At 40.2% G+C, this 20,171-nt stretch overlaps 1 protein-coding gene across 1 annotated transcript in view; it reads right to left on the minus strand.

Moving 5' to 3' along the window:
• The window catches only part of Ca10 (carbonic anhydrase 10), a 454,098-nt gene that overhangs the window by 240,254 nt on the left and 193,673 nt on the right, over positions 1-20,171 (minus strand). The window contains exon 3 of the mRNA XM_042674000.1: positions 17,594-17,736. Within this exon, the coding sequence (XP_042529934.1) occupies positions 17,594-17,736 (143 nt within the window). The remainder of the gene's footprint in view (positions 1-17,593; positions 17,737-20,171) is intronic.

Consider the following 20,171-nt stretch of genomic DNA (forward strand, 5'->3'; position numbering starts at 1 on the left):
AATTCAAGTTGTGGAAACATTATTGAACAGGGTGCAGTCTTGGGAGCCTTCCAAATAAGGTGTGGTCCTTATTACAATTCTTTAATAGTAACTTCGCTTTATAGATCAGGAAGCGGTTCAAGAAAGTAAAATAACTCACTTGAGGATCGTCAGAGTCCCTGTGTGTTCCCTTTTTCCATGCATTCTGCAACCCTTATAGTTTATTTATTGTGCTCCATATGCTACAGTTTCTATAAAGCGAATGGTTACTGAGGGGGAAAAGAAATAAAACGCTTCCTGTCATTTCTCTTCTTCACAGATAAAGAGTTTACTAACATCAGTGTCAATGATCATAAAGTAAAAATGTCCTAAGCCCTAAATTTGCTTTTCAAATACCAGTATTTCAGAGGCAGATTACCTGACTCTCATAATATGCCTGAAACCTTGCACTCTGTGTGCTACGAGAGAGAATATATTTTCATCCATTATAAGAAGCTGTCAGAAGAAAACATTTTCCTGATATCATACTCAAGAGAACACAATGTGAAGCAACATTATCATATTTTTACTGAACTTTCCTATACTCCATGAAGTATAATATATGTTTTATCTTTTGAAAAGCCTTGGTAACAAAAGGATAAAATATCCATCTATACCTCCCAGTCCGTCGTCATAATGCTGCATTCATGTTAATAGTGAGAAAACTCACTAGCCTCTTAAGCAGCTCACCTGTCTGTGCTAAGACAGCACTCAGTTAGAGGAAAAGCACAACCCAATGGCTCTACCCACTCTTAACAGGAAAGAAGAGCAGGAGTCCAGGGGTGGAGAGGAGGAGGGCATTCATTTACAAAGGCAGGAGGTGGGAGTCAGGGTTGGGGGGGGGAGGACCGATTTATTTCCCATGCTCAGGGAGTTAAGTGGAGCTTAATTTGCTTATTCCTCTGAAATCACAAGGGTATTTGCCACTACCTCTAAGAATCCATTTGCATAAGCGTTTTATGGCTCTCTCAGGAAACAGCAAAGGGGACTTTGAAACTGCAGGGCAAGATTTCCAAGAAAAGCAAGAAGAGACACTCCAATGTCTGCTAGCTGAGGAGGTAGAGGTAGAATAAATGAATAGGCTTACGGGGGAGGGAGGAGTCCTTTCCTGGGTGACTCAAAAACCTCTGAGGCCCACCTGGCAAGGTGGCTCAAATGGCTTCCAAGTCAATCTCCAGGGACCTCATTTTAAAACTGCTTTTTTTTTTTTTCCTGTCAGAGCCTTCTGTGTAATTGGAAAAAGCCGCTGTGCTATCCAAGAGGAGAGAAACCTGGAGTCCCTTCAAGGTCAGACCATTCAGGTTTGGGAAGAAGGCCTTGTTTTGTGTGGAAGAAGTTTCACTGCCAGGATGGGAAAAACAGGACCTTGTTAGAACTCTGCCAGAGCAGACTGGGGTCACCCCACCTCCTATGGACAACCCTCCCAGGAAGCATCTCTTGCCAGCAACTAAGCAGGGACACTTGTACCAAATATCATTGCCATCACAAACCTTGGATCTGAGGACTCTGTTCTTGGTATCACTTGAGAACTGAGGGTTCTATTTGCATTCGCTTCAGTCTTAATTCTGTACCGGGGGTGGGGGGTGGGGGGGGGAAATCAATTCGAATATTTCCTATCCGTTCTCATCATCGTTTATTAGCCATGGAGAACTGAGGACAGACCTGAGAAATGAATAGCAGGGAGGGACGCATCAGCTTTGCCCCTGTTAAATTATGCACATCAGATGAAATGACTTAAAGGATGACTGCTTAGGAGAAACAGGGACAAGCCATTTATGTTAGCCAGTCCTTTGAGGCGCATGACTTTAAAAAGTTATTCCTGATTGGCTCTGAGCCCTCCAGAACTTGAAAAGATACCTCTGAGAGTTACCAAAGTGTCATTCGTGTTCTTGGGGGAGATGATCCTAGATGCAAAACACCAAAATGTGTCCTTTACATAGAGCAAGGAGAGATGGAGCAGAAAACAACAACAACAAACTACAAAAAACAGCAGAGGCAACAGAAAACACATCTCTCTATTCAGAGAGCAAGCTCACATGTTGTGTCCTAAAAATTGCAACTGGATGTGTTAGCTTGACTGTTTATCTGCTTGAACTGGTCCTGGGATGGCAATAGCTATATTGGCACTTAAAGTGGCACCTGTTTCAAGGGGCGCAGCAAGACGATTAATTACTCAGCCAGAAATACATTTAGTTCATGCCTAGCTACCTTGCTGTGGAGGAGAGAGACAACCATAAAACAAAGACCTATAGTCATGTCCACCAGAATAAAGTGTGTATGGTTCTTGAGCCCTCTAAATAGGGAGTAAAGCTGCAATTGGATAGTCTGAAGAGAGATAGAGAGATTGGAACACTCACTTTCCTTTATTTTCTTCAAACATGGCAAAGGGATAAATACTGACTGGATGAAGGTGAAGACTCTTTCAGTCATATCCCTTCTTCCTAAACCGTCGTTATACACAGAAAACATTTTTCCCCTGTTTCAGCTTCAGCTCAACATTCTAGAAATTTCTTTGGAGCCAAATGACCTAAGGCTGACACCCAGCTTTGATCTTTGCAACTCTAGGTAAATTATTTAACAACTGTCGATTGCAGTTTCCCTGTCTGTACAATTGTCCGTCATAGGTTACTTGAGGAAATCAAATAGGATAAAATCTGTATGGATAGGTGGAAAGATACTTAGTCAATACATTTAGCTTCTTTCTCTTTTCTTATCTATTTGTAATTCCAGGACCTGGGGTCCTTTTTCACTCATCGATTTATTGCTACATTCACTAAGTATTGCTAGAATTTTCTATGATTATGCACCTTGATGTTAACTAGAAGCTATCTGACTTAACATAACAATAACTAGGCATTGCCAGGTGCCAGTGGCTCTTGCCTGTAATCATAGCTAACTAGGAGGCTGGGATCTGAGGATCCATGTTTGAAGTCAGCCTGGGCAGAAATGTCCGTGGGACTCTGATCTCCAATTAACCAGTAAAAGGCTTGAAGTGGTATGACTCAAGTGGTAGTGTAGTAGCTTTGAGAGAAAAAGCCAAGTGAAAGTGTGTGAGGTCCAAAGTTCAAACTTCAGTACCAGCACAACACAACACATCACAATGAAAAACCTAGACAAAGAGGAATTCAGACTGCAGGTTGAAAAGAACCACCTTTGTGCTAGATCCTATGTCTCCTATCTGTTGATGTTTTATGCATGTGATCTATGGGTGAAATACCAGACCACGTGGTAATTGGTGAGGACCACATGCTCAACAGATCTTCTTGTGCTCTCTTGATGGCCTCCATGTTACTTATTCACCTTGGAAAGGTGATCAATACACACACACACACACACACACACACACACACACACACACACACACACACACACACACACACACACACATTCTTTCTTCCCCTTATTGGTCCCCAGCTATTAAAACACAAATAAAAAGCTTGTCAGTTGTGTGTCCCTAGGTGTCTGTGTAACATTTACATTCACCCCTTTTACTAGCCTTTTGATTTTGTTTTTTAATCGTCGAGGATAACAACTTAGAACACACTGACCAGCTTGACGATATGACTCTAGTTACTTATTTATATATTTTTCTGGGACTTACTTCCCCTCCCCACATTATATTATTTCAAGAGGATAACTTGTAGCTATTAACTTTCAGGAAGTCCCTTATATATCACAACATCATACCATTAAGCCTTTTGGAAATTCATCACAAATCAGTATACAGATGACATTGATGTCTTATTGCTATTCATTCCTCCCGGGCCGTTTTTAGCAGTTCATTTTTTATATCCCTGCAGGGCTGAAATATGGCTCGCTCCAGTATCTGTCCTTTTTCGTAATCGCCAAAGGAAAGCTTGGCAGTTGTCGTATATTATACTCTTGAGGAAAATGCTGGTAATACTTAGAATTGATTGAACAGCATGGACTGGAAACTGCTTGGCGCAGGATTCATTTCTCACTCTTACTCTGATTTCCTTCCTTCCTTCCTTCCTTCCTTCCTTCCTTCCTTCCTTCCTTCCTTCCTTCCTTCCTTCCTTTCTTTTTTTCTCTTTCTCTCCTTCCTTCTCTTTAGATTCAGAAACTGCAAAATAATCATTAAAAGGGAATGCTTAGCATAAAGATCACTTGCTTGTAAAGGCCTAAAAACATCCTCTCGGCCTCTTTGCTTCAGACTTTTGAACACGTGCCTCGCCTGCATCTGCAGCATTGCATTCAGCTTTAGCTTAACATTCTGGAAATTCTTTGGAGTCAGATGACCTAAGGCTGACATCCAGCTCTGATCCTTGCAACTCCAAGCTGGGCTTGGAGAAAGTGAGATGCAGGGTACAGATAGTTCAGTTTGCATCTTTCTTCAGGAGAAGGTGACCATGCCATTGAAGTCATTTCCTGTACACATACTTAGAACAAATTGAAACCTTTTCTTAGCACCAGGTACAATAACATTGCTCGCTCATTTGCACAAGCACCGCCCCCGCCCTTCCCTAGCTTCTTAAGTGTTGGTTGTAATCAACTCAACTTCTACGAATTGCCCTTGACCTATGAAAGCAACCATGTGTCAGTAGATCCTGACGTGCACTATTTGCAGATTTCTGTGGGGGGAAAATTTCTACTCCAATGTGTTTTTTGAATTGCCAATAAATTATTGTATTCTATCTTTTTATCTATCTTTATTATTTTCTTCTTGTTACTATTGTCTTTAAGTAGTTGTACAAAGGAGTTGCCTTTTAACAAAGCGGTTTATGAATTCCATCTATCTTGGTCAATGTCACCCCTTTAAATATTTTCACCTATCCTTTCCACTACCCACCCTTTTCCTCATTCTTCTTAATTTTTAAGATACACACAGGATTATTTTTCTTTTTCTTTTGTCGGTTGTGGGGCTTGAACTCTGGGCCTGAGCACTGTCCCTCAGCTCTTCAGCTCAAGGCTAGCGCTCTACCACCTGAGCTACAGCACCACTTCCAGTTTTCTGGTGGTTTATTGGAGATAAGAGTTTCACAGACTTTCCTGCCTGGGCTGGCTTTGAACTATGATCCTCAGATCTCAGGGGTGAGCCACAGGGGCCCGGCTTTACACCGGATTCTTGACTGCCTTCTCTCCCTCTTCTCATCTTCATTTGTCTTTCCTTTTCTCCTTGACCTCACTCTACCCCTTTCAAGTACCTACTTCCTGGTGTTTTACTTTGATGAATGTTGATTTTGGTTTGCTAAGGAATCATACTATTTGAGTTCTTTGAATCTACCAGGCGGGTTTCAAGTTAACAACTTGAAATCTCTGAATGAAGAGACGGGAAGAGATGGCTCTTGAAAGCCTGTATAAACTGGCTGCTCCCGCCTCCCACTGTGTGGGAATCACCTTTCGCTTGGGAATGCTTGGTTGTAACATCTCCCAGAGAAGGTGGAGAAGTTGGTTCCAGAGGCCCCTGGAGGGTGGGTCTAAGCTGATAACACTGAAGTTCTAACCCTGTAGAAGTGGGGATTCTGGATGAACTCACTGTTGAACTTTCCCCTTGGACCTCTTTCCATATCCCAAGCAGGTTTCTCCAGAAAACATTGATTCAGAAAACCATACCTCCAAGCAAGAACCCTCATATCTGTCCCTAAGGACTTAAAAGCATCAGATTGAGAATCTGATCATAATCCTAATTTCTGTAATCCTAATTACTCAGGAGGCTGGTATCTGAGGATCACAGTTTGAAGCCAGCCCAGACAGAGAAATCCATGAGACTGTTTATTTACAATTAACCAGAAATAGGCTGGAAGCGGACCTGGGGCTCAAGTGATAGAGTGCTAACACTGGGTGAAAATGCCAAGTGAGAATATGAAGCCCTGAATTCTGAATTCAAGCCCCAGTACCTACACGCACGCACGCGCACACACACACACACACACACACACACAGGAAAAACAAAAGAAAAGGAAAGAAAGAAAAAAAAAAGAAAAGAAAAGGAGGGAAAAGCTAGCATCAGACTAAGGAAGGCTATTCTTATTTCAAGCTAATTTCACCCAAATCTTGCTCTATTCTATTTTATATGCTCTGAATGAATAAATTAAGAATTTACACTGAGTTGATTTTTATATTCAGCTTACCTCACATTTGAACATTAAATAATAACATGCTTCACATAATGTGTACCTATTTTCTGCCTCATAGCCCAAGTAATGCTTGTGGCTTATATTGAAAAATTAGCAAAAATAAGTCAAGCACAGGGAGACAAAGAACACATGTTTTCTCTCCGTTGTGGACTTTAGGTCTAGATTATAAAAGCATACGAAAACATATACAGGGATTGTGTGGATATATACATAAACAAACAGACTAAAGTACTGTATACATGGCGGAGGATTACCATAGTATAAGTCCTCCAAACAACTGATTTTTAATTTGGCTAAATGGATATAAGAAGCTATATAACATGTGCTGTCAGAGTTGGGGGTGAGAAGAGATGGATGGAGAGAGAAAGGGTAGGCAAATGTCTTCATAATATTCAATATGGGATTGGAAGAGGTTGGGGAAGATGGGGAGGAATGATAGAAAGATGATGTTAAACAAGACACATTGTACTTATAAGCCCACGTGTTGAATTGAAACCCTTCCATATTACTACTTAAAGATAATAAAAGTGTATCTGATTTGAGGATGGGAAGGGGAAATCACAGAAATGGTGAGACAAAGGACACAGAGTGAACCAATTCAGCAGTGATACTCACAAGACACTACACTGGAAATGGACTTTACAACTTGGGGGGGTGTCAGGTCTGCTCCTGGATGATGAACAGACTCCACCCTCCTCACAGCAAAGTCTCTGCCCAGTGCCTGCGTTACCTAGGCAACTGGCACACCTGGAAGAGGTCACATCTGCATCCGATGTGGCCACACCTTTCTCCACCCATACCATTGATAAGGCCTAGCCCAAGCCCAGATGCCCTCTTTCCCAGGTCTCTCCCAGCTGCATCAAGTGCCAACAATGCCTGGTGCCAGCCAGAAGGATGAATAAACCTACCTCTTACCTGAATACCACGTGCGGAGTGTGTACTTCTTACTCGGCTATCTCTTTTTAAAAACCTAACAGGAAGACTATACTTTCAGGGATCAGTTCTATAGTTCGTTAAAAACCTAACAGGGGGGAGTGGAGGGGGTGAGGAATAGCAGGAGAAACGAGAGAGGGATAACAATGTTTGACAAGACTTGTACTCATTTCCTTAGTTTCGTAACTGTAACCCCTCTGTACATCACCTTTACAATAAAAGAAAGAAAGCAAAAAGCAATAAAAATATGTAAATAATGTGAATTAAAATTGTTTTGAAAAAAAGCTACTTGGCTAAAAAGTAAAAGAAGAATGACTTTACCTCAATCAAAAGAGAAATATTTTCTGATTATTTTCGAGAAAAATACAAATTAAAAAAATCGCTCTCTTTAGATGTGATGAAAAGAATATTTTTATATAAAGGTGGCAAAATTTTTTTATTTTATTTTATTTTTGTCGGTCGTGGGGCTTGAACTCTGGGCTTGAGCGCTGTCCCTGCGCTCTTCAGCTCAAGGCAAGCGCTCTACCGCTTGAGCCATAGCACCACCTCCGGCTTTCTAGTGGTTTATTGGAGATAAGAGTCTCACGGACTTTCCTGCCTGGGCTGGCTTTGAACTATGATCCTCAGATCTCAGCCTCCTGTGCAGCTAGGATTACAGGTGAGCCACCGGCACCTGGCTACTGGCAAAAAATATTTTAAGCAGATGAAAAGTGCTTGTTTGATTTTTAAAAAAAAATTAGATATAACAAAGCAAACTTTATGTATTTTTTATCTTTCGGTAAACATGGCATCATGAAACTCCACCATATGATAGATATAAATGTTTTATGTATGAGTTACAGCATGTGTGTTTCAGGGCTAAGGGCCGGCACTTATTATTGACATTAATTGTAAGGTCTGATGAAGAACTGAGTAAAAATTAGAAGCAATCTGTTTGCAATATTAGGGGGAAATATCTAACATTAGCAAAATGAAACTGTCTGCCTACTGAATAAACTTGCTGAATGAAATAGATCTGATGTACAAAAGAAACACTAGACTGAATGGCTAATCTTACCATTATTTGCAGTGTAGAGCTTGTCTGTAAGACACTACTGATCAAGGTAAAACATGTAAGCTACTGTAAAGAGATTATTAATTATTTTTTATATGTGTGTATGTTGGTATGGGGGCTTAAACTCAGGTCCTGGGTGTTATCCTTTAGCTTTTTTTGCTCAAGACTGGTGTTCTATCACTCGATTCACACCTCCACTTCTGGCTTGTGGGAGATTAACTGGAGATCAGAGACTCACGGGCTTTCCTGGTGTACTATCCTCAGATCCCAGCCTCTTGAATAGTGAGGATTTTAGTAATTGATAGTCCTTCATGAAGCATTAGTAAAGTTATATCTATGTGACAGTATAAGTTTTCACAGGGAAAGTCAGGTCTGATCGTCATTCCTATGATCTAGACTCTCAATGTTGTGTTTCTTTTATCTCCTTTTTTTTCCTTTTAAGGCAGTTATTTTGCTTTGGAAAGTGAACTGAGAACAAAATGAGCATTTCCTTTAGTCCTTCAAATGACTTCATTTTTCCAAAGTGGTGAGGTTATTATTTATTGATTTTATTTATTTATTGGTACCATCAGCATTGTTATTTGTGGTCTTTAATTTGAGCCTTTCCCCAACTCTTTTTGCATGAGTTATTTTCAAATAGGCCTCACAACTTTGCCCAGACTAGCATTAGAATACAATCCTCTTATCTCTACCTTCTGGGTAGCTGGGATTATAAAACATGAGCCACCATCTCCAGTCCTCTTTATAATTTATTTTCAGCCCCCAAAGATCCCATTTCTGGTCAGTGAGCTCCCTAGAAGAGCATTTGAAGTCTCACTTGGAGCAGCTTTGCTGGTTTTTCCAGCCAACTGGTCAGGCTTCTTTAGAAATGAACTGAAGTGAATGCAAAATGGGGTACTGATTCTTAATATCAAGGTTTCAAACTCTCTTGGGAAGGTGACTGGTTCTTCTAGTGCTGAGGTGCTGGGCCATTCTTGACTGTGATGGAACCATTTGTTCTTGGCTACAGAGAGATGAAGCCAGCAGGGAGATGTCTGTAAAAATTAGCTCGTGGGCTTTCCTTTTTCTCCTTTTCCTTTTCTACATTTAGAAAGCTAGTAAGAGAGCTGAGGTGCAAGCAGACATTAAATGTGAATAAGCGTCTGTGGCTGATTTTTTTAGGAGACTATTTAGCTTGTAAAATGCTTGTGAGTTTGACATGCAGAATCATGCACCCAGAAAACTAAAGTGGTGTGAGGTGATATTGTGCTTATAGCTCATAAGGCAATCTTCCTTTCAGAAATTCACCTGCCTACAAACTAATTATAAGCATCTTGAGTTAACAACCTTTCTCTTATTTTCTCATATCACTTATGCTCAGTTCTTAAATAACATGAATTTTCCCTCATTGATGGGTTGTCATCGAAGCCATACAACTGCCAGTCTTTCAGGGTTTATTGAAATGTTCTGTGAAAGATGAGAATGGATTCTACCTTAATGCAGAGGAGAGTGGGGAAGGGTTCCTTGGCCTTAGATACTGAGGCATAAGGAAAGGAGGCCAAGAAGATTTGGAAAAGATGGAAGGGAGAGAGAAGATCAGAGACAAAGATAGGGGCAGGAGAAGACTTGGATAAGAGAGCAACTAAGAGGGATTGGGGCGGATGTGTAGGGGGGAACAAAGAGATTGAAAGAGCAAGAAGCAGGAAAGAAAATCAACAGAGTCTTTTCGAATAATCATCTGAGGAACCAAATGAGAATTAGACCTATTTATAAAACATGAAAGCCAGCAGCCAGGTGTTTCCTTGGGAGACTCACTTAATGACTAGGCACTGATTTTTCTGGGTACTATTAGGAGGTAAATATCAAAAGGAGCTGCCAAGACAGTGAAAAGGGTAATCCTCCGTCCAGATCTGAGCTTCTTCAAGGGGCAGTGGAACTGAATACTACAACAGAGTCCTCTGTATCCAAGTCTCTTCTGATTTCATACAGCATCTTAGTAGTCCTTCCCACTTTGCCTAGCTTTTAAGCAAACCATTGCTATCCATTGAAACCAATGCAGGAAGTGGCACTGTGGCTCAAGCAGTGGAGCGCTCACCTTGAGCTGAAGAGCTCAGGGACAGCACCCAGGCCCAGAGTTCAAGCCCCACAACCGACCAAAAATAAATAAATAAATAAATAAATAAATAAATAAATAGAAACCTAACTCAAAGATCTGCTGTAAGCACAAACAGAATTACCTTGGCCTCACTTTTGTTTGTAATTAAAATCCTTCCTGGTGCCGTTCATTTGATCCTGCATCTTCCACTTGAGCAAAATAGACTTATGGAGAAACTTCGATGGAGGTTGAGAAGAAGAAATCCATACAAATTTCTTTAAAGCTAAAACCAGTGCTTGGGGGGACTTGTCTTTGGGTGGGGGGTGGTGGGGGTTCCATTCTCCTTCTACCCTGGTTCCAGGTTCAACTTCAAGCAAATGCATTCCTCATGTCCCATTTGACCACTGGCTCTTTTAGAACCAGAAGCTTTTCCCAGCTGGGGAAGGATGAAGTCAAAGCTCTCATTTGGTGCCTCCCTGTCTATGTTCCATCTTCTCAAGTAGCCCTTAGTGTTTGCCCGGATTCTTTTCTTTTTTTGGGTGTGGTCTTCATGAGACAGAAGGAATTTATTCTTTTCACATAGCTCCAATTCCTGTCTTGAACTGATATGTGGTGCATGACCAAACACCTGCGCTACTTCTCTGTAGCTGAGGCCATACTGGAAAGAAGGCCGCTGGAATGACCCTGTCAAGTATTTTCCGCTCTCATTGGTGCAGAGATAAAGGGGCGGGCAGATAGATAAAGTGAAAAGTAGAACGTTTGGGTTCTTCTAGTCATCACTGTGTTCCTCTTCTTTTGTACTTTATCAATATAGTTTCCATTTGTTAATAGTACCCTTGGCACTGGGAGGCTCTGGCTATCAGATCCCAGGTATTGTCCTCTCAGTGAAAGGAACTGCACAGCTAACATCTGAACATCTCACTCTGCATGACAGGATACCTTCAGGGCTAAGTTATCAGGCGGCCTTCTTCTCTTGGTCCCTTCCCTGTGCTATCTGTTCATATTGGACACATTATCCATGAATTTTCTCTACATGTCAATGTATAGTGTTCTTACACCGTATCTTGCCCCGCCTGTATCTATGAAGATGTGTGTGTGTGTGTGTGTGTGTGTGTGTGTGTGTGTGTGTGTGTGTGTGTGTGTGTGTATCCTGGGGTCTGTCTCTGGACCTGGGCACTGTTCCTGAGCTTTACTTGCTCAAGGCTAGCACTCTATTTGACCCACAGTTTCATTTGTAGCTTGTTTTGGTGGTTAATGGGCGATGAGTCTCATGTACTTTGGTTCCCTGGCTGGTTTTGAAGCTCAATCTTCCCAGATCTCAGCCTCCTGAATAGAGCAACTGGCACCCAGATGAAGATTAAAAAAATAATAATAATAAACATTCACACAGAGAAGCAAGCTTGATCTTCTTGCCTATGACATTTCAAACTCTAAGGCTGGAATTTCGAATATGTAATCTGTCACGCAAAGAGTGGTAATCACTTCATTTCTTGGTGTGTGTATGTTACTAATTCTCATGTAAACAGGAATTTCCTTGACAGAGAAATTCAAAGGGGAGTTGTGTTTTCTTTATAGCAAAATGACAACACCTAAGGTGGCTTCATGTGTCCCTTTTGTCAATGAGGTAACTGAAAATAAGAGAGGCTAAGGCCCTCAGCTAGAGCAGGTCTACACTGATCTCTCTGCTGGCATTGCTTCTCCCTCCACAATGGAGGTCTATACTTCATTCTGGATCATATGTTCTCTGAAACTATTTTTATGAATCATTTCTCTCTTGGTTCTTCCTCTTGGCTGTAAGTCCCTCCCTCTCATTTCTTACCTGATACTTAAAAGCAGTATTTTTTGTAGAGATCCTCCTGCAACCACAGCCATGTATTTCATTCTACCCAGTTTTCTTGCCATGTATTTCATTCCACACAGTTCTTTTTCCCCCCTTATTATCACTTGTGATTTTATTATCCTAATTTCATTTTGAAGTGCTTCCCAATTCTCTGGAGCATCTCCCATGAAGTGAGATCACATCTTCCTGCATGTTATGTTTAAAGAACCTGCCTTTTGACATTTTCATAAGTATATCTGATACTGCATGGAATTCTTCTTTTACCTTGGCTGCCATACTTTCTAAGATAATGTAGGTACTTTGTCTAGGAGTTACTTTATATGATCAACCTTTTCCTTGGTGATTAGAGTTAGTTCCAAATAAGCAGACTCTCCTCCTTGCTTCCTTCTGAGAAACCACACAATCAACATGGCAAGTCAAGAAGTATATCACAAAGTACACAGGAGCAAGAATTGCATCCATTTCTTCAGAAGTTCTTAAAGTTCTACTCTCTCCTACATAAGATTATCTATACCACTTCCACAGCAGAGTTTTGATCTAAAAAAATCCCATGATGTTTAATGAGTTTTATTTATTTATTTAATCCTTAAGGACTTGTATAAAGGAGGTGCCACTTAACAAATTGGTTTATGAATACAATGCATCTTGATCATCAGCTAATGAGTTTTTAAATGGTCTAGGAAAATCTAACATCAGTTATCTGATAAAACCATCATCACGGCAATATATTTAGATGACAATATGGATCTGTTTTTACTTTTTGCTTTTAATCTTCCATACAAGGGGCTGGGTCACCTGACATTCAAAGACCCTCCTATGCACTATATTTCAACCTACCTATCTATTCTTGCCAGTTTGTATCCTAGTTCTTTCATAAATCCCAATCTATCCATCCCGACTTCCTAACCCCATTAGAAATTAGTGCCCAAATGATCAATCTGCCATTTAATCATTTCAGTTTCTTTAGCATCTAATCCACTATTATCTTAAATAGTTATTTAAATCAGATGCTACCATAAATATTTTAGAGAAACACAAATGGCTCACCTATAAAATGTTTAAGAATATCAGGATCTTGTCACACCATGAATAACAATGGTTAATTATGGCCAACTAAATTTTGCTATGAGATTCACAGGAAAATTAGAAAATAGAGACAGGGTGAAATTTCATACATAAAAGCAATTCCCATTCCTCATTTTCAGCTTATTTCATGAGAAGAATGCCCAAAGAAGAGTTTTAGTGACAGATTCAGTTATAGCAAAGTTATTATTCATCCTAAGATCATTTTTTTCAACCTTGAATGATAATAACACTTGACCAATTCCACACATACCTTTTCATTTCACTAGACTAAATCCACACATACCTTTTCATTTCTAATCAAGGATAATCTTGTTTCCCTCTCAATCAACTAGAACTGTCATAGATAACCTCAGGGGTATAAAGTGAAAATCTGAAAAAATCTTAAGAAACTACTAATCTAAGGGGTAAATTATACTATGCACCAAGGCTCAGATTCTAAAAGAAATAGAGAAGAAAAGTACTTAGGAATGAGATTGAAGATTCACAGTCAGCCGAAGAATTTCATAGAAGAGTAGGAGTCACAGAATGTGGATAACCAAAAGGTAGGTTGCCAGGCATGTTGGCTTCCATGAATCATTTCAGCTACTTGTGTGGCAGATGTTGGGAAGATCATAGTCTGAGGCCAGCTGGGGCAAAAAATTAGCAAGACCCTACCATGACATATAAACCAGGCCAGGCCTAGTGCTGAATGCATACAATCCCAGCAACTTGGGAGGTATAGGTAGATAGAAGTCATTCTCCCCCTCTCCCTCTCCCTCTCCCTCTCCCTCTCCTGCTCTCTCTCTCTCTCTCTCCACATATATATATATATATAATTACACTATATATTCATATATAGTAGTTATTACATATATTTATATTTATATCATGGGAAGTGTGGAAATAGTCATGTAGACACACCTATATCACTTTGTGTCACATGTCTTCCGTTTGTCTCTTCCCCTCGCTCTGTGGCATAGGTACATTGAATCAACAGGCTCCCTTCAGCCTTTCACTTCTTTGCAAAGAGAGTCAGGCAAAAGTATGCGTGGCGGGGGAAGGTGAGGCTCTTCCTTCCCTAGCTCATCCCTTAGTTTGCTGCCTGCCTGTCTGTCTTGCTAAAGGTCTCCTCCACAGCTTCCTAGGTCTGGCAGCCATTCCCTCTTCGTATTCCTTCAAGACCAGGAATTGTTATGAATAATCCCAATTGCTCTGTGTCTCTACTGAATCTTTCTTTGAGAGGCAAGTTCTAAGTAAGCAAAATCCAAAAGGAAGCTGATAACAGCAGGATCCTGGCCTCCAAAGCAAAGAAACCTGAATCCATGGGGAGCCACTGCTTCTAGGAGAAAACTGAGGTGACTCCATGGACCACTGAAAGTCCAGTCGCCTCCATCTTTTTGCTTGTTATATCTCTGACTAGGTCACTAGGCTACGTCATTATTTCTACCACCTGTCTCTTCCTTCGAATTCCAGATCCAGGTACTTCTGCCTTCTATCAGAATCTGGTCATATACTTCAACGACAAAACTGAGAGTCTTTTAAAAGTCTGACATTAAAAAAAATACATCTTGATTGATTTAGTAGGTATATCTAGCATGGATTAATTTCAAACTATTAAGAACACCGTGAGTTAAGTTTAAGAAGGTAAAGGGTGGGAGACTCGTTCCCAGGCAAGATAATTATTTTCACAGGCATTACACCTTAAGGGACTGTCATGATAAAACTACAATTATTTTAGGATTGTATCCTTAAGAGCCTCATGTGTCAAATATAGACAGCAAAGGAGAAAGTACTCCCTTCCAAGACAAAAGAATATGGCTTAAAAATGAGCATTGAAAAATATGCAACCAAAAGGGCGAGAGTAATCTCAGTTGTGATAAAAAATGAATACACTCTATTATATCCAAGTCATAGTGCATTTTGAGTCTTATCTATTTTTTATTCCTGTATTGTTCTTGTGTGGAGATTGAACTTCAGTCCTCACCTGTGCTAAGAAAAAGCCCTTATTCCATCATCTGAGACATGTGTCAGGTCAAATATGTTAAAACAAACACGATAACCTAAATCAGAGTCTGTGGCAGAGCTGCTTCATGGTTTTGTGAATTGGGCACATTTAAATGCCAGAATGGATAATGTCCAGGAGTAAAACTGTGACACAAAACACAAAGTTACTGGGGCGCATTTAACCTCTCAACACTCATGCAATTGAAAACTTCAAAATGTGGCACCTTGCCTGAAATGCACGAAACCTCCCGTTGAACAGGGTGATTAAAAAAAAAAAAACAACCAACACTATTAGGTTGTATGTTTCTTTAAGTGAAAAAAAACCTGCAAGAAACTAAATTCAGAGCATGAATCACTTCTAAAACAACTCTCCAACTCATGAAACATCACCCTTAGAAAGCTTGCAAACATGATTCAGCGATTGTCTACCAAGTTTAGGCATTTCATTATTAGGCACTCTCTCTTGCTACTGTCTGTAGTTTGGCTTCTACGTCTCGCAAATGCAAAAGTCACCATCAGCCAGTTCTCAGCTCTTCAAACCGCAGACAGCACAAACGATGCCAGATATAAATATTGACACTGTTAAAAGTCAACATTTCCAAAATCCCAAACTTGAGTGCTTTTGCAGATTGATTTGGATCAGGTACACTTTACTGTATTGGAAAGATTTTTTTTAAGTCATTTGTATTCCCCCCAAAAGAAAGACAGAAAGCAACATCAACATACATCTTAACACGTGAGGTACTTTTAATTCCAGGCTACTCAGTCTTTTCTTTCCCAGTAAATTTTGGAGAAAAAATCTTTAAGTTTGTTTCTTTCTTTCACATCAACATCTTATTCTAAGGGGATTTAGTAGATGATAGACTATAAATCCAGCATTTGAGTTAGCTTGGCATCCTTCCCATCCTATTCTTCAATGAACAATTTACTTAAAGACCACATTTTAAGAAAGTGATCTAGTTCCTTCACACAATTTCAGGATCTTCTCCTTTTGCCATCTTCTCCATTTGCACTTCAAACCCAATGTACACATCTTTGGCATTTGTGCTTTAGCCTTGCTGCTCACCTTTAGGGTGAATTCTGGAACTTAGGCATTCAGATTGGAACCTCATTCTGTCTTGAGATATTTTGTTACTTTCCCCTCTGCCCCAAATACAATTATCACCCTCCGTCATCATCTCCAAGAAAGAAAAGATGATTGACTATCTGGTCAAAACTTCAACTTTTGCTGAAACTCGGATATATTTGTGACTTTGAATGACTGATTCATCTTGTTTTTTTTTTTTTAAAGAAAGGTGAGTATAAGAATTTATATCAAGTTCCTTTTAGGGTTTATAAAAATAAAACTGCAAATGAAACAATAACTAAAACAGCTGAGCTTTCAATAGAATAAGAGCCATCAACCAAATGACCTACACAGACCCTTTCTACAAATAAAAAAGCTTCTCAAGTCACATTTAAACCAGCTTGCAAATACAACACAGCTAAATGGACACAAGCTCATAGTCGATGTTACTTAAAATCTGCCTCTGACCCGAGTTCAAAGTCACTAACAATTTTTTTTGTTTGTGAATGTGAAAGTTCCGCAGTCGAAAATGTATTCAAGCATATCAGAAAGAGAAAAATCGAGGTACAAACTCCAATAGAAAACCAGACTGCCCATGAGGAAGACTAACCAGGGTTCATGGGGGCCCAAGCCCTGGGAAATCAGTAACCGGCAACAATGTAAGTTGTTTCTAATTTTTTGCACACTAAAGAATTTCTTCTTGAGTTCACAAAGACTGAATCACCTTCAAACACCATGTTCTGTGTATGGGTATTTTTTCCACTCCACCTCTGACATCCTTACACGGGCAGCCAAATAGACATGAGCCAGCCAGAGTAACACTGAGTTTTGCGGAGCCCCTGTGGGCACTGTGTCTTTCTACAAATTAAGGAGGAGCTCATCTCAAAGGGAGGAGAGCGACGGAGGGATGTAGGTATGAGACTCACAAAGCATAGCTCAGCATTTCTGGGAAGGAGTGGGGATTCTTAGCCAGCAAGATGCCCCTAGGAAGATTAATTATTGATTTTCTTATAAATCATCTAAGGTGATGGTTATTTGTTTGTTTTCCCTCCCAGGATGATAAATGTCTGATTTTACTTTTCATATTTGTTTTCCCCCTTCTCTTCCCACTTCATTGAGATGAAAAGAAAGCCAAGGAAAGAATCTTAAAGAAATTTTTCTCACCATGGAATGCAAGGAAAACAAAGTATTTTCTGACCTTTATGGGGTGCCATGGGGCTAGGCCCTCAAGCCACTTCCATGGGATACGTAGTAATTACAAGCTCTAGAGTTTGACTTTGCGAGGTTGCAGAGGCACACATTATACTCATTGGCAGCAAGGCTAAGGTCGGTTGCATTTTGAGATGGAGACACAAACTCATCCAGACACCTGGGGATCAGCTTTCAGAAACAGCATTGCCCCCTCTGCTTAATTCACCATGTCAGCAACATGGCAGCTTACCTTCCTGCCCCCAGTGTTGATGCGAAGGGGCGTCAGAAAGGGGTCGAAGATCATGTGGCTGGTCTCTATGTTGACTGGTGACTGCCGTTTCCCCACCGAGCAAAGGTTCCAAGCCGAGTTCACCAATCCCCAGAAAGAAGGAACTAGAAACAAATAGAAATGATGCAATTAGTCTGGATGGCAGGGTGAGGGAGCCGTGATAAAACAACAGCACATAATTGGTGAAAGGAAAGCAAAGTACCCCCAGTTCCTGCTCACCAACATATCTGGAGGTAACGATCATTATTTTTCTGGTTTGATCTTCAAGGTTTATAGTCACAAACTCTTCAGTTTAGATTATCCCGTTTATGGGCCAACGGATCCCCTGGCCTCTGTCGTGTAGAGTTAGCATTATGATTATTTTTTTAAGGATATTCCATCTTTGTAAAATTCCCAACCTATTACCAAGTAGGTCGTAATTCCAGGACTAATGTCCTGTTTTCCTACATGGCAGAAATAGTACAAAAATCAGCCTTGTCCATGGGTATTTTGGACTTTTTTTCAAAGAAAAATGTCATTCAATGTACACAAGAAGTGTTTTCTACATGTTGTCAAGACTAAACAGAGGGATTGAATTATTTCTATGACCTCCCTCCCCCGCCCAAATCAGTGCTAGACAAGAGCTTGACAACTCAATTCTGTCTTTGTTTGGTGAGGTATGGTGCCATTAACCTAATGTGCCAGCAGCTGAAGAATGCAATCTTTTGATAGGCAGAAAAATGACATCGAGTGCTGAGTGCAAATATCCAAAGGAAAGCCGTCTGCTCATTTTCAGCTTCACATTAAATTATCTATTAGGACAAATCTCTGTGGAATTCCCAGCTCTATTTTCTTCTTTGCAAGAAAGCTAGTAGGGAAAGAGGGAGCACCAACATAGTGATTTTTTTTTGTTAGTCAAGAAACTCAACTCTTAATCTTTTATGGCCCTTCTCCCGTACCTCCACTGAGACACAGGGTTCAGATGTCCTGTAAACATTTTTGAGATTTTAGGGCCATTCATTCATTCATTCCATCTCAGAGGGTACAGTGAGCTCCTATCTTGTGTCTAGTCCTTGATTATGTTGAATTGGAAGAAACTAGAAAAAAAGCACTAGAATAAGGAACATGCCAGGGAGTTGAGTTTAAGCTGTGGGAGCATAACTATGTTTATCACAGCATTATTCACCATAGCTAAGATATGGAGCCAACCCAGATGCCCCTCAGTGGATGAATGGATCAAGAAAATGTGGTATTTATATACAATAGAATTCTATGCCTTCATCAGAAAGTATATTGCCCTATTTGTTAGGAAATGGAAAGACTTGGAAAAAATTATATTAAGTGAAGCAAGCCAAGCCCAAAGAAACATAGGTTCCATGGTTTCTCTTATCTGCAATAACTAGTGTATGTCGAGGACAAGCAGAAGAGGTCAAAAGCTATGTACATATGACTATATAACCTGATGTTAAGCGAAATGAACCCCAAGATAGAGACACAAGAGGTTTTATCTTTGTTGCCGTTCTTTTTAATGTACTTATAATGTACTATGTGATTTTTTGTGTTTCTTTGTATGTTCTTTCCCCAATGGTACAACCCCTGATGTCACTGTATATGATTCTGGTGTCCTGCATCTTGTATATACATTTTTTCTAATTTGGGGAGGGGAAGGGAAAGAACAAAATGCTGAAATAAGGATACAGGATGACCCATTGCAACAATGAGATGTACAAGACACTATGTTGAAAACGAACTTTACAACTTTGCAGGGGGCAGGGAGGGAGGAATTGCGGAGGTGGGGAGGGAAGGGATGATAGGGGAAAAATAAAGGAGGGAGTAACAATACTCCATAGGAAATGGACTCATTACCTTGCTCATGTAATTATAACCCCTCTGTATAGTAGCTTTACAATAAAAAATATATATATATTAAAAAAAACTGAGTGACTGGGATTGTGGGTATTATGAAGGGGTGGAGCCAGGGAGGGAGACACGGAGAAGATGAGTATTTCAATCATTCTGCATCCCTCTGAAATGTACTTGGCCTCTCAGAAACAAATTTAATGCTGCCTTTAATTTTGTGCAGCCATTGATCCTGCCCATATTATGGAAAGGAAAAGGAGTCTGGTGGACACTCGATAGAGTCTTATAATGTAGGAGAGGAATTAGGATAAGATGGTGTGTCTAGTCTCATCCAAGTCAAAAACTCTATGACTTTTCTATTTGTTCCAGTCAACATTGGGAAGAAGTTGGTTCCTAGGAAAATACTTTCAACACTGATATATAGGATGGGCTCTACAATCTGACAAATAATTAATTTGCTAGCATAGATTCCAATAATCCTCCAGTGACTCCATTCGTTTAGCAAGTTTGAATTGGCTTTCTCACCATTACCCATTTTCAAAATGGCAGTCACGGCTTCAGACTTTCGGAGAAGGCAGAGGAGGAAGAGGACATTTACACATGTGCTTCCTTGCTGCTTTCATTCCTTGTTACTTAAAGTATGTGAATGAGTGTGAACCTCTTGTTTGTAAGTCGTCTTATTCTTGCAAAATTAGTATCT

The sequence above is a fragment of the Dipodomys spectabilis genome, unplaced genomic scaffold, assembly GCF_019054845.1.
Source record: "Dipodomys spectabilis isolate Male_0828 unplaced genomic scaffold, ASM1905484v1 ptg000018l, whole genome shotgun sequence".
Lineage (NCBI taxonomy): Eukaryota > Metazoa > Chordata > Mammalia > Rodentia > Heteromyidae > Dipodomys > Dipodomys spectabilis.